General features: G+C 48.8%; 1 protein-coding gene across 2 annotated transcripts in view; it reads right to left on the reverse strand.

The window, feature by feature from the left end:
* The window catches only part of ITGAE (integrin subunit alpha E), a gene marked incomplete at its 5' end in the record, with an annotated part of 58,219 nt that overhangs the window by 13,123 nt on the left and 30,290 nt on the right, over positions 1-14,806 (reverse strand). For both annotated transcript variants that reach the window (XM_082861078.1, XM_082861077.1), the window contains 8 exons: positions 290-388; positions 2,079-2,211; positions 5,405-5,478; positions 8,485-8,613; positions 10,033-10,196; positions 11,401-11,531; positions 13,205-13,335; positions 14,362-14,598. In XM_082861078.1, coding sequence (XP_082717204.1) covers positions 290-388; positions 2,079-2,211; positions 5,405-5,478; positions 8,485-8,613; positions 10,033-10,196; positions 11,401-11,531; positions 13,205-13,335; positions 14,362-14,598 — 1,098 coding nt within the window. The remainder of the gene's footprint in view (positions 1-289; positions 389-2,078; positions 2,212-5,404; positions 5,479-8,484; positions 8,614-10,032; positions 10,197-11,400; positions 11,532-13,204; positions 13,336-14,361; positions 14,599-14,806) is intronic.

Here is a 14,806-nt window from a genome sequence, read left to right on the forward strand (position 1 = left end):
TTTCCCACAGCACAGAGCTCATCAGTGGCAGATCAGGGACTCATAACTTTGGGTCTGATGCTCCTTCCATACTGCACCCAGCTTCACTCTGCTGTACTGGGGTGTGTCAACCATTTATCTGTGGCTGTATCCCTCACCCCCACCACTCCCCACTCTCAGAGCACGCTTGGCCGCTCTGAGCACTCTAAGAGAAGTGTGGAGACTGCAACTGAGATTCTAATGAGACTGGGAAGTAGAAGACACCAATCCTAGGGTAGTGAGAAGAGTCAGCCAATCAAAACAGACTCACAGACGACCTCTTGAGTACGGGGTGACCGATCTTGCAGTTCATGACCAGGACAGAAGCAGTTGGCTTAGGGTCATCGCACTGAATGTCTGGAGAAGGAGGCTGTTAACATAAAAGACGTTGTTTTTGTTTTGTTTTGTTTTTGACATTGATTTTAAACGGCAAAAAAAGGAGCCGTTTCCTCACACCAATTCAACATGCCAGACGCCCTGCGAGGAGCAAGGGACACAAATAAATCAGACTCTGTCCTTGTCTCCCTCACAAGCTGGGCAGTAAGGGCTCAATGCTAGATGGTTGAGGAATTTAAATACAAGGCCTAAGGAGTGGTTCTGTGAGAGCAGTTCAGAGAAAAGCAGTAGAGAAAGATGAGGTCCAACCAGGAGGATTCAAAGTCTTCATGGGGAAGGAGACATCTGAACTGGGCCTTGGACCAATGCAGATTTCATGTACTGAGCCAGGCTGGAAGGCCAGCATGAGCCCAAGCACTGCCATGCAGCCTTTTTCAGCCACGGTTCCTCATCCAGACCACTGAATACAGAAAGTGACTTGCGTAACTACTATTTTCTTAATTCTCCCAAGGATGTTGCATCTAGTTCCATTCTAGATGCTTAGGAGATCATGGCATTCTTCTCATGTAATGGATGCTGTCTTAGCCCAGATAGCCTCAGACCACTAGGGACACAGTCGTAGTATGACAAAGCCAGGTTTGTTGACTCATTACAATGAGGAAAACTGCACTGTGGTGTATCTCACCGAACAAAGGAAAAGACAGTTATTAAAGGATTCTGGGGAAAGGTGGAGTTCAGGGGAAACGTAAACAAAGCAGTGTTTTGATAGGCCCAAAACAAAGCAGGGCTGCGTGTAAAAGGCCACTCAGCATCAGGGCTGGACTGCAAAGTGGACTCAGGGACCCATGTCCTTGGAAACTATTAAGGTGAATGTGAAAAGTTATGTCCAGAAACATTTTATCTGAAGCTCCAAGCCTCAGATGGAAAATGAGAGTGCTTCTCTTTGTCAAAGTGGCTTAGACTCCCCAGGCAAGAGTAAGATGGTTTCATAATTACAGATAAAACTTCAAACAGCAAAGTTTCTGACTGCCCATGATGTTAGGGAACAAAATTTCTCAGTGTTACAATATTTTACAGCTGCAGGGTGTTCTTGGGAGAAATACTGTTTCCTAGTATCTTGCAGCTGGCTTTGAGTCTGTGCTCCCAGGCTGATGAAAGGCCAAGCAGACTCTTACTTTCCAGTCCAAGCTACTTTATTAGAGATTATTTCTCTCTCAGAACTCTAGTTAAGAAAGGCTGCAAGGGGACTTCCCTGGTGGCGCAGTGGTTAAGAATCCGCCTGCCAATCAATGCAGGGGACACGGGTTCGAGCCCTGGTCCAGGAAGATCCCACATGCCGCGGAGCGGCTGGGCCCGTGAGCCATGGCCACTGAGCCTGCGCGTCCGGAGCCTGTGCTCCGCAACGGGAGAGGCCACAACAGTGAGAGACCCATGTACCGCAAAAAAAAAAAAAAAAAAGTTATTTAAAAAAAAAAAGGCTGCAAGCAAAAGGAGCGATTAGGCAGCAAAATAGCACCATTGAAGATTTTTAAAGCAGAGAATGACGTGATTGGATCCATGGCATATAGTTGGATTAGAGGGGGGGGGATCCATCTAGTTAATAATCATTTACTGGATGGACCAGGGTGAGGCCGGAGGCAGAGTTAGGAGGTTGCCGTAACAAAGCAAGTATGCCAGAAGGGAAAGCCACGAGCAGTGTGGTTCCCAAACGCTGTCATAGTTACCTTTTGTATCCTCTTAAACTGCAAGTTTCTGGGGTAATTCAAAGCCATGCTTGTCATGTAGGAATCTTCCCCAGAGTTAGTTAGGCTAATGTTCATGCTCAGCTCCTTTGTGAGACCCACCACCAATTCCTGCCTGCACAGGGTAGGCAAATAGATAAATGTTACCAGTTTATTTAATCTGTACAAACCTCAGTGCAATACAACAGCACCTTTTAAACTAACTCCTTAGATAAATTGCTTAAAGGATACATTTAGCCTAGATTTTCTTCCCCTCAACGTAAGCAAACATCTGGACTGCCACACCTCAGCTGCTGTGTGACATGACCATTCATGTAATGTTTAGCATGTGTCAAGGACTGTGTTAAATGCTTCACACGCTCAGTTAATCCTCGTAATAACCCTATGAATAGTACGGTTGCTATCTGTTCTATAGAGAAGGGATCAGAAGCCAAGGGAGGCTAACCGACTTGCCTGAAGTCCAGCAGCCTCAAAAGGGAGTTGGGAGAATTGGATCTAAACCCTCTTTCTACCACCAACGCACTGTGACCCCAGGCAACGTACTTCGTGACACAAATTCATCCATCTCACGTACATTTACAGAAGACTTTCTCTGTGCCAGACACCCTGCTCGACATGGGAGAAACAGCACACGGGGGACAGATGCTGCCCCTGCCCCTGTCTTGGCCTCAGCCTTCCCACCCACAAAATCATCCCGGCCCTTCCAATTTAAAGGCTGTGGGTTAAAACATGAATCTGTTCAGCCTGGAGAAGACTTGGGGACGTGTAAGTGCTTCTTTCCATCCGCTGAGGCACCATGGGGCCCCTCAGTAATTGAGACCTACAGGGAAACATATTAACAACAAAGAAAACTTTCTAACCCTCTGAAAGGTTCAAAGATGGAATGTGCAGCTCTCGAGAGTAATGTGACCTGTGTCTTGTTGTGTTGTTTTTGTTATCACAGCTGAGAAAAGGATAGATTGGAGGGCTAGAGGGGGCAGAGGCAGAGCTTGTGTGGGGATCCATCTGGGAGATGATACAGGCCTGAAATCAGACAGTAGTAGTGGGGATGGGCAGGGGGTAGAAACCAGAGGTGATAAGGCCGTGCTTGCAAGCAGCACAAAAACGAGAGAGGAGTCGAGGATGCCTCCTGAATTTCCAGCTTGGATGACCGAGTGGGGCTAGTCATGAGGGAGAAAACACAGGGGGAAGACCAGAGGGCAGAAGTTGATCAGATGGGTTCAGTCCAGGGCATGATGAGAGGTGCCCAGAGGACAGGAAGGCAGAGATGTTGAAATGTCAGTAAGGTATCCTGTTCTAGAGCCCAGGAGAGAGATCTGAGAGTCACTGGAATATTTACCAGGGGTTCTCAACCTGAGGGCCGGGGCAGTTTCAGAGGGCCCCAAATGCAAACACCAGTGGATGCAAGTGTGATCTTCTAGGGAGAAAGCTCTGTAGCCTCCCTTAGATTCTTTAGGAGATCCATGTCCACAAAAAAGGTCAAAGCCATTGAGACATTTGGTTGCTAAGGATTAGGTTCAATACTTTTGAAAAAAGAAGAGACTGCTGGCTGTGAACACTAGGGGGTGATGTAGGGCCAGCTGTTTCACTGTCTACTTCACAAGGACGTGGCTGGGAGGGCTTTCTCCGCTGTAATTAATTCCCTGTTAGAAACAACTGCGTCTCCTTGTTAGGCTGGCTTCCAAAGCACTCAAAAGCCTTGACTTGGATCCTTAGTGACTGAGAGGGGCAGCGCTAAGCCATCCACATCTGAAACACAAGTCCTGCAAATGTCTATGAGAAGGCTTACCAGGACTCAGAGAACAGTGCTCTTCCCCAGAGATGCCAACTCCGGCCAGCTGGCCATCAGTGCCATGTTACACACACAGCACTAGGAGTCAGGGAAGGCATTTTAAAACCACCACATGTCCAAAACCAAACTCATGATCTCTTCCTCCCCACCCTGCCTTCCAAAACAATTCTTCCAAAAGCTTCCCTAATTCAGTTCTTGACATCACCATCATTCTAGAATGCGGTATGGTCCAACAGAACTCTGGCAGTAGTGAAAATGACCTAGTCTGTGCTGTTTAATACCACTAGCCATATGCGGATCCTGAGCACATGAAATGGGCCCAGTGCAACTGAGGAACTAAAATTTAATTTTAATTAATTTCAACTTAAATAACCAAGTGTGACCAGAGCCTACTGTATTGGACAGCACAGTCCTAGATGCTCAGGCTGAAGCGTTGAAAGACTTCTTAGACCCCTCTCTTTCTCCCACTCCCCACACCCAATCTGTCATCCAATCCTGTGGGCTCTACCTTCAAAATATAACCACTTTCATTGCTACCACCCTGGCCTAAGTCACATCACTTCTCACCCGAGTTACTACAGTAGCTCCCTACTATTGCCCCGCCTCCACCTTTGCTCCTACAGTCTACTCTCAACGCAGCAGCAAGAATGATCCTGTTAAAGTGCACGGTCATGTCACTCCTCTGACTTCTCAGCGCGCGGTAGAAGTCCTCATGGAGATGCAGCCACGTATGACCTTTCCTCCCCTCACGTGACCTCTCCCTCCCTCATCTACTGCAACCATGCTGGTGTCCTGGCTCTTCCTCCCATCTCCAGGGCATTTACAGGTGTTCTTCCTTCAGACACCCGCAGAGTTCATTCCTCCACCTCCCCTTGCATGCACCCAAATGTCACCTTCTCCGTGAACATTCTCCTGACCACCCCACCTCCCCCCGGCATTCCATCCCACCTTCCCTGCCTTCTTTCTCTTCATAGTATTGATACATCTCATCAACACAAAGTTGACTTATTATTATCTTCTCCCCCTAAAAGCACCAGGAGGGCCGGGATTTTTGTGTGTTGCTTACTGATGTACCTCTAGCACCTAGAGTGCTGGGCACAGAGGAGATGCTCCATAAACATGCAATGAATTAAGCAATTTGGTTAAGAGGTGAGCCAGGGAAGAGGTTACCTCTAACTGAGGTGGTCCTAGCAGTGAGAGACACTGAGTTAACGAAAATAGCGTTGTCCGGGATGTCCAGAGACCTGGGTGTAAGTCCACCCAATGATCATGCGACCCCACACAGGCCCTCAACTACTGAGTCTGTTGCCTTATCTATAAAATAGGAATACAAATTTCTGTCTTGCCTCCCTCACTGGGTGGGTGGGGAGGCAAGAGGTAATAAGTGCAGAAGCCCTTTGTGGGCCATGAGGGGAAGGGGGAGGAAGTGAGCGGCCCATCCTGGTGAGGGGTTTGCCCAGGTAAGCCTTCAGGAGGAAGTTAACTGCAGAAACTGTGACGACTGGATTCAACTCACTGAGAGAGGGTGGAGGCCAGCTGCAGCTCAGCGACACAGAACAGCTTATTCTTGCAGGCCTTCTCGTGGGGCAGCTGCAACCAGACAGAGAGGGGCAGGATCAGCCCAGGGACCCCGCCATCCCCGCCTTGCTTCATGATCTCCTTAGCACATTCCTGCCCCTCCTGCTGACTCTGAGAAGTGCAGGTGAAGGCTGACAGGCTGGGGTTGTGTCCACAAGGCCGTGAGAGCTGTGACTGTGACATTCCTTGGCTTGTCAGGGATGGGGATGTGCTTGGTCCTACAACACAGGTACCATGCGTCAGGCCACTGGCCAAGGTCAAAAATGGGGTGACCTTCGTGAAACGGTGGGAATGCCTGTCGCTTTCATATTATGCTAATTAAGCAGCAACACTCACAACTCACTATTTTGAACATTTGGGGGAGGAAAACCCAGGTGAAGAAAAGCTTCCTTAGTCCTCTTAAGTAGAGCAGCAACAGCAGGGGACAAAAGGGGGTAAATAAGCAAATATTGTCAAGGTCCAGTCCCGTGAGGTCCTCTACCCCCGTGGCTAGTCTTCTCTGTAGGTTAAATATTCCACCTTGCGATCTTGCCTACACCAAACAAATTCAGAAAGTCGCACTGGGTCCAAAAGGCCCAGTCAAGGTTGAAAAGCTCCAGCTCAGGCTGAAAAATCAAGTTTTCTAAAGGAGCGGGTCTATTTTTTATTCTGAAGGAACCACAGCCAGCTCTCTAACTGGGGAACCTCTGCATTTATCTTCCCAGCAGCCAGTGACCATCGCAGCAGCTTTATTGAACAGCAGCAAGGACTGTTTCCATGACCTGGAGCTAGAATGGGAGCCCAGAGCTAGAAAGAAAACCTTCTGCTTCCCAGAGAAGGGAGATGCAGTTCACAGGAGTCAGAGCTTGGAGCTCTATCTGACTGGGTCAACAATTGGGGGCAGGTTTTTTTAGTTTTGTTTTTAATACAGCCAAGCAGCCTGCTCTCTTTCAGCACGATTATAACACCCTAAGCTCCCAGCTAGAACTCATTCTCTGGAAACATCTATGTGCCTAACCTAACACCAAATCATTTCTCCTCATCCATTTTATCAGCGGGATAATTTCTTTAAAACCTCTTTGCCAAACCATCAAACTAATAGTTGATTAAGGTAAGAATCCTGAATGGATGTTAAACAGGATATATGCATAGTCTCAGAGCATCTCCCCATAAGACATTTATTAATTACAAAGGGAAATAGCACCAGGAATGGGACAAATTTAACATGATGTGCCTCGGATACGATGCACTTAGAGGGGTGAGACTTCATTTCTGGGATATTCCTGCCCCAAATGCATAACCTGAATCTAACCATGAGGAAACATCAGACAAAGACAGGTTGAGGAACATGCTACAGTATAACTGGCCTGTACCCTTCAAGAATGTAAGGTCATTAAAGACAAAGAAAGATTGAGAAATTATTCGAGATTAAAGGAGACTAAACAAAAGTACTGAATTATCCTGGTCCAGAAAAAATTTTTTTTCTTTTGCTAAAAAGGACATTAATAGGACAACTGGTGGTATTTGAATAAAGTTTGTAGTTTATAGTATTTCATCATTGTAAATTTCCTGGTTTGGATCATTGTACTGTGGTTATGTAAGAGAGTGTCCTTGTTTTTTAGGAAATACATATTGAAGTATCGGGAGTAAAGACGCATCATATCTGTAACTAACTCTCAAGTGGTTCAGAAATATAAATTTCTGAGACTACATATGTATATGTGTAAGATATACATGAGATTTTGTATATACATGGAGAGAGACAGAGAATAAAGCAAATGTGATAAAAGGTTAAAATGTTAACATTTGGGGAATCTGGATAAAGGATGGGAATTCTTTGGACAATTCTAACTTTTTAGTAAGCAAAATATTTCAAACTAAAGTTTTCTTAAAACAGAATATATATAATTAGTGATAATCTGCTTTGTTGACAAAACTTTATTATTAGTTCTCCCAGTCTTTTCTGAACCATCTAAGTGTCAATGCCAAATTTTAAAAATTTAGAAAATTAATATACTATTATAAATTTAGAATAAATTTGCCTAAAAAATTAAAATGAGTATCTTTGCTCATCGGGAACCTGATCCTCCCTCTTCCTGGGCAGACGAGCGATAGGAACAGTCACTCTGATTATGTTGTTCTCTTATTTCTATTTACCTTTCGTGATTGATGCATTGGGTGTTAACCAAAACTGGAGCTAAAGGCTTATATAACTGAATTAATATAGAGCATTCTTGTACAAATATTGGACAGTTGTGAGTGTCCTATGATTACCTAGAAATATACTTCTGCTACCTGAAGCTTTTCTGTGCCAGCATGAACTACTTTTGGCTTATTTTTACTTTTGGAGGTTCAATGCATTCCAGCTAACTGTAATTATTACTTTTCAATGCTCATGTTATCACTTCTTTGATCCTGCTGATTTTTCTGTACCCCATAAGACTGTCTAAATGAATACTGACAGAATACCCCAGGGGCCCAGGGCCTGAGTGGGAACAAAATCTCCTTAGATATCATAGAATCAAGAAATTTTACTGTTTTTTTTTCCCTCTCTGATTTCCTGTAGTTATGAGAAAAGTTTTTTGTGACACTATCCATCTGCTAGGGTATAGGTCTGGTGGGCCATTCAGCCTGAAGGCCTGGGCAGGACCTGGGCAGGCAGGTATGCCAAAGGGCATCCTCTCTGCAGCGCGGGGCAGGGGGGCTCCAGTCCAGTCCCCACACAGGACCCTCACCACACCGTTATCAGAGACTCTTGCCAAGGTGGGCAATGTATTCACATGCTTCATTAAATATGTAGCAGGCACTTTCTGTGAACATAAAAGAACGAGCCTTGGGGGTGGTTTGGAGACGTGTATTACCCACCAGTGAGGTCCTGGGCAAATTAACACCATCTCAGGAAGTCTATATCCTCGTTTGTACAGTGAGGGGCCTAAATGCTGTCTGAAGACCCTCCCAACTTTAACATTCTTTGAAGATAGGGGAGCAGGTACTCTTAGGGGGATGGCTCCCAGGAGAGTCTGGTCCGAGCTGAGTCACCTGGAAGATGGCAGAGGGCTCAGCATAGAAGTCCAGGATAGGCTGGGGATGGTCCCTCCGGCCCTCGGGGGTCTGGAGTTGGTAGCTGACCTTGACACTGATGTTGGAGAAGCAGTCCTCCTGACAGAGCTGCAGAGTCACCAAGGAAGGCAGGGTTGGAGTTGGATGTGGGGGAGAAGATGACAAGGAGAATGCTTTTAACTTTGATGCAGTCACAATAAGAAATAAACAATGAAAGTGGTAAGCCAGGACTCCGAAGCCTCTTCCAAATAGGCCCGGCTGCCAAGAGCACTGGGAAAATCTCCCTTGATCTGCCATGGCCTCGGGCACCGTAACTCCTTATGGTTCCTGCCCCAATCACAACGGGATTCTGGCCGTTAGGAGTTAAAAACTGGCCCGGGTTTTATTCAGAGTACAAAGGGGAGCCACGAAAGGGAAGAGTCATGGCCACGTCTGTGTTTACAAAGATCTTTCTCCAAGCAACATGGAGGATATACTAGAGAAATAAAAACTGAAGACCAGGAGATGGGCTGGGATGCTGTTTGCCATTCTCTTTGTTTATTGAGGCTTTTTGCCAGGTGGGAGCTTTGAACACCTGAGAGTAGGTGAGCACGATTCCCAGGTGGAAAAGGTAGTTATGCTTGTATTTAAGGAAGCCATAGATTTGCTAGAAACTCGTTCTTAATCCATTTAACAATCAACAGACATGGGAACAGATGTGTAGTCAGAAGAATAATTTACGAGTTTATTGGAATAAATGATCCTTTTAGGTCCACAACTCTGGGTCCTGTCAGGCTCTGGGTCCTGACAAATACATCTTTCATGTCTCTAGGCACATTTGTCAGGAGTAAACTTTTGTAAATCACAACTTTTGTCTTTCTATTTCTACTTTCTCTCGTTCAGGTTTTCTGATGTCGACTCATGCAAGGGCCCTCTGCCCCACTTTTATTATCAGGTGAGGGAAGGAGCCCTGTTATTCCCAATTTATTACCAAGAAAAATGTCAGCAATTAGAGAATTTCCCTCTTTGTCCAGTTTCTAGGAAGCTCAGAGATCTACTTAGTGTTCAATTTCGGTAGGTTTCTTTTCTTTCTGGCCACTTTGCACAGCATGCGGGATCTTAGTTCCCAACCAGGGATCGAACCCACGCCCCCTGCAGTGGAAGTGAGGAGTCTTAACCACTGGACCGCCAGGGAAGTCCCTCGGTAGGTTTCTTTAATTTGGATTTATGGTACCGTAACTCCCACCTCCCACCTCCCATGCCATCATGTGGTTCTTTTTTTTTTTTTTTTTTTTTGCCCGCATCGTGCTGCTTGTGGGATCTTAGTTCCCTGACCAGGGATTGAATCCGGGCCCTCAGCAGTGAAAGCACAGAGTACTAACCACTGGTCCGCCAGGGAATTCCCCCATCATCTGGTTCTTAATCTATTACGATTATTTCAGTTGCCTCATTTGTGTGTATGGGTACATGTGCTTCATTGCGTGCACCTCAGTTCTTTTCTCAACAATACAGACCCCTCTAGACTTTTTTGGAAACTCCTCCACTTACCTCTCCCTCTGTGGGAACCAGCAGGAAGGGCTCACAGAGACGGGGGCCCGTGCCCCACTCCCTAAGGGAGCTCTGACACAGCCTCTCATCTGAACACTGCAGCCTTTTCCTCTGCTTCACCACATCCACGTCCAAAGTGAAGTTCAGAGAGGTCTCTTTGAGGCCTGGGAATGAAGACCAGGTCTTCCTGATGAGACTGGGATGGGCAAGCCCCAGACAGAGGGCCCTCCCATGAGTCCCTCCTGAGTGGCGCCCCCACGTAGGCGCTTCCCCAAGCTGCTTCTTCATTTCAAAGGTACTTTTCTCATGTCTTCCGGCACCCAGCTGGGGTCCCTCAGTGCACCAGCCCCAAACCCGGAGCAGCACATCCCAGGGGCTGAGTCAGGCTTCCCTAGCGGAAGAAGCGCTTAGAGACGAGGCTGGGATTGAGGGGGGAAATGAGGAGGAGCAAAAAGTCAAGGAATAGAGAGAGAAGCCACAGAGTAAAACCTGAGGACAGCAGAGCTGGAAGCACCTTGTAGGCTACCTGGGCCAGCTCCCTCACTGTGGAGAAAAGAAACCAGGGCCCAGGGAGTGAAAGACGCCCTCCCAGTGTCACACAGCCACCCAGCAGCTGCCATGCGGGCTCTGTGGCCTGAACCTTTCAGCCTATACAGCTGGAACGGATAGGCCTGCCCTTTCCTACTTAACAGATTTGATCATGGGCTCTTGCAGGAAAGCCAGCCCCCCTGGGAGAGCACATGCTGACCTGCAGGAAGACATCCCCAGGATTGTTACCGAGAGCTTAAGCCCTGGGGACGGTTGCTGGGGGGTTGTTCTGGCGGGGATCTCTTGGGTTGGTGGTGAGCACCTGGGCTGTGAAAGCCGTGCCTTCTGGAAATTCTCCCAACCAGTGCCAACTAAGCGGATGGGAAGGGAGGCCAGGCCTCTGGCAGGTTATCCAGTCCCCCTGGGCCAGGGAGACACGGTGAGCAGGGAAGGGGAGAAGATGTAAATCAGGGAGAGAGAGGACAGGTACTTCTCGGGAGCCCTGCGCACACACAGGTGTGGGCACAGTAGGTGGAGATGCACAAGTGCCGGCCTTCTTCTGAGTCTCCTTTCAGAAACTCAACCCTTCAACCCAAGGAAGGGATCCAGTGCCCCTTTTCCCAACAGGGTCAGAGAGACCCCTTCAGAGTGTGGACGTGACAGCAGATCACCCTTTTCTGGGGCGGTTCCCATTAAATTGAACCTAAGGTCAAAGGAGCTAAAGTCTAACAGAGGGATTTCGTAACACCCCACCCCCACCCAGCCCTCTTTTCCTGCCCCCCATTGAAGCCAACAGGGACTGGCCACAGCACTGGACGGGTCAGCTAGGCTGCCTGTTACCTGACTCAGCAGCTGGGGACACATAGCTGATTTCAAAACACAAAGTCACATTCACGCTGCTGTAGAAGCCAATGGGCAGTGCCTTGGGGGTGAAGGTCATGGACAGCTTCAGACGAACCACAGGTCTTGAGCTAAACAAGACAGCAAAGAGGACCATGAGAAGGGACCACAGGACTTCTGGATGGGTGCCTGGGCTCTTCCTTCATTCACTGAATATACATTGAACACCTCGCTTATGCCAAGTGCTATTCTGAGTCTTCAGGATACTACAGGGAAAGAGATAAGCCCTGCTCTAGTGGGAAAACAGACAACAAGCAGATAAACAAGAAGAAACAGGAAAATCCTATGTACAGGAAATGCTATGATAAAAATAAAATAGGATTGGGACTTCCCTGTCAGTCCAGTGGTTAAGACTCTGTGCTTCCATTGCAGGGGGCCCGGGTTCGATCCCTGCTTAGGGAACTGAGATCCTGCAAGCAGCGCAGTGTGGCCAAAAAATAACTAACTAACTAAATAAATAAATAAAATAGGATAAGGTAATAGAGACTGGGGGCTACTTAGCTGGTGGTCAGGGATGGCCTCACAAATGAGGAGACATTTAAGTTGAGCTCTGTTACCGAGAAAGAGCCCGTTCTGTGAAGATCTAGGGGAACTGCATTACAGGCAGAAAGCACAGCTGATACAAAGGGCCTGTGGTAGGAATGAGTCTGCTTTGTTTGAGGAACACAAAAGTCAGCATAACTGGGGCACAATTAGTGAGACAGAGAATAGTAACTAGTGGCGGGGCGGGAGGGAGGGGTCTGCAGAGCCAGGCATGGTAAGGAATTTCGATTTTACTCTAAGTGGGAACCACTGAGGGGTTTTGAGCAGCAGAATGAAAGGGTCTCTCTGGCTGCTGTGTGGAGAACGGAGCACAGGGAGTGAAAGCAGGGAAGGATGCCATGGCAGTGGTCCAGGCGAGAGGTGACAATGTCATGAACTACTAGGAAGTACTTTGGAGGCAGAGCCAACCAAAACTCGTTGGTGGGATGGCAGGGAAAGGAAAAAGAGGAATCAAGGATGACTCTTGGGTTTTTATCCTGAACAAATGGCACCCTTTGCTGAGATGGGAAGCCCAGGGAGGGGCAGGTGGGGAGAAGGAAGGGCGGGTGGGCATGAGTCCTTTTTTTTTTTTTTTGGCTGCCCCATGGGGTTTGCAGGATCTTAGTTCCCTGACCAGGGACTGAACCCACGCCCTCTGCAGTGAAAGCACCGAGTCCTAACCACTGGACCGCCAGAGAAGTCCCCTTTTCTGTTTTGTTTTTGTTTGGTTGGTTTTGACTTTTTTGTTTGTTTGTTTTGGTGAGTCCATTTTTAGACGTGGCAACTTTGCGATGCCTGTGTTGAATAAACAGCCGAGTCTGGAGCTTCGCGGAGAGCACAGGGCAGATGGGTGCCCCGCCAGATTATTTATAGCCATGGGACTAGATCACTCACTTAGGGATGGAGCACAGAAGCTCTGAAATTAATAATAGTAATAATAGCAGCCACCACCGAGCACCGTGCTAAATACTTTGCATAGATCCTCTCAGTCCTCATAACTCTCTGAGGTAGGTGCACTGTTATTCCCATTTATAGATAAGAAAATTGGGACTTAGAAATTCTGTCCAAGGGCACACCGTTAAGTGCAAGTGGAGGTTCAAACCCAGCTGGGCAGAGCCGGCGCCCTTAACCATGCGCTTACTCCCTCCCCTCAGTGCCTGGTGTCTTCACGAGGTCACTTAGGGCAGGACAACTGGGTGAAGCTGCCAGAGCAGACCCCTACCGGAGCACAGCCGCCCGGCCCAGGGCGCCCACAGCGATGTCAGCAAGGCCGTCGCCACTGAAATCTAAGCCACCTGCCACCGACGTGCCGAAGTACTGCAGTCCTGGGGCCACCACTGAGGCTCTGATCCTCTGTGGATCGAGAAACACAAGGTGTCAGGGAGGGAAAGGGGTTTCCTTTTGGTTTAATTCAATCAGCAGATTAGCCTTTGCCCCCACCCCAGGGAGCCATCAGCTGAGGAACTGGGAAGAAAACGTCAAGGTTCTCCCAGGGAGGCTTGAAGGGGGGTGGGGCTTGACAGGGAGAGTAAGGACAGCAGGGGGTGGGGAAGAGTAGGGTCGTCCCAGGAAACAGTCAGCGGTCAGTGAAGTGGGCACAGGGAGTACTGGGCACAAGCAGTCCTCATGTGGGGCTGAGGCGAGGGTGGCTCTGAACTACATTTCAGAAACACCACCGAAGCACAGGGTGGAAGACGGGGAAGAGGAAGGAGCCAGGACAGGGGTGGTGGGGATGGAGAGGAGGGGCTGGATTTGGGAGACAGCAGGATCTTTAGGAGGCAGAGGCTGATGCGTTGAGCTGAGGTCCGGGATTAGCCCGGGTTTCTGCTGTGAGCCGTGGAGGGGTAGGGCTCAGAGGAGCAGCAGGTCTAGGGGGAAGAGGATGCTTTCAGTTGGGCATCCTGAGAGTGAGATGCTGGAGGCCATCCAGGTGAGGGGCTCAGGAGCAGCTGGACACACAGGACTGAAGCTTGGAGAGAAACTGCAGCTGGATGTGAGTGAAAGTGCCCATAAAAGATGTAGCGTGGAAGCTGGCAATGGATTCCTGGGGGGTGAGAGCTAGGCTTGGGGTGGGGGAGGGGTTGGGTGGGAGACAGGAGCCAGAGAAGGGACAGAGAGAGGAAAGAGGATCTGAGGCAGGTCCATGGTCAGGAATGCCAAAGAAGGAGGGAGTCACAGGTCAGGAAAGTACATGGATGTTGCCACAACCTCTAGCCCCACTGGAAGGGTCTGAGGTGAGAACCTCCAAGGGACTTCTGTCCTTCAACCCTCTGGGACCTGCCTGGCACTTAGGACTGGAGCTGGCTTGGGTCTCAGGCCATCATATCTGGGGAAGGTCAGAGTCCCAGAGTAGAGGCAAGAGCGAGCCCTGCGGATCACCTGTGGCTGGTTGGTAGCGAGGTCAACCAGCTGGTTGGTAGAGCGTCCATTGTAGATGTACACGCTGCCGAAGCCTACACCATCATCTGCCCCAAAGTCTTCCAGGGGGGCCCCGATGGCCACATCTGTGAGCTCATCCTGACTGATATCCCCCACTGTCGCCATGGCAAAGCCAAATCGCGCATAAGTTAACCTGGGGTGGCCACTCAGCGTGCGTACCAAGGAGAAGGAACCATCCTGTGAGGCAGAGAGGCAGCTCAGCCCTCAAGACAGGGAGGCGGGGTGCCCACCCCACTGCCACCCCAGGGAGCATGCTCAAGGACTTGTTGATTCTGATTCTCCAGCAGGGAGGGAGCCTGTGGCTCAGAAGAGGCAAGAGACCTTCCCAAGTCTGCACAGTGAGTGAGAGGTGAAGCTGGAGTCCTCCTGCCTTGCAGTCCAGGAC

The sequence above is a fragment of the Leucopleurus acutus genome, assembly GCF_964270905.1.
Source record: "Leucopleurus acutus genome assembly, chromosome: 19".
Classification (NCBI taxonomy): Eukaryota; Metazoa; Chordata; class Mammalia; order Artiodactyla; family Delphinidae; genus Leucopleurus; species Leucopleurus acutus.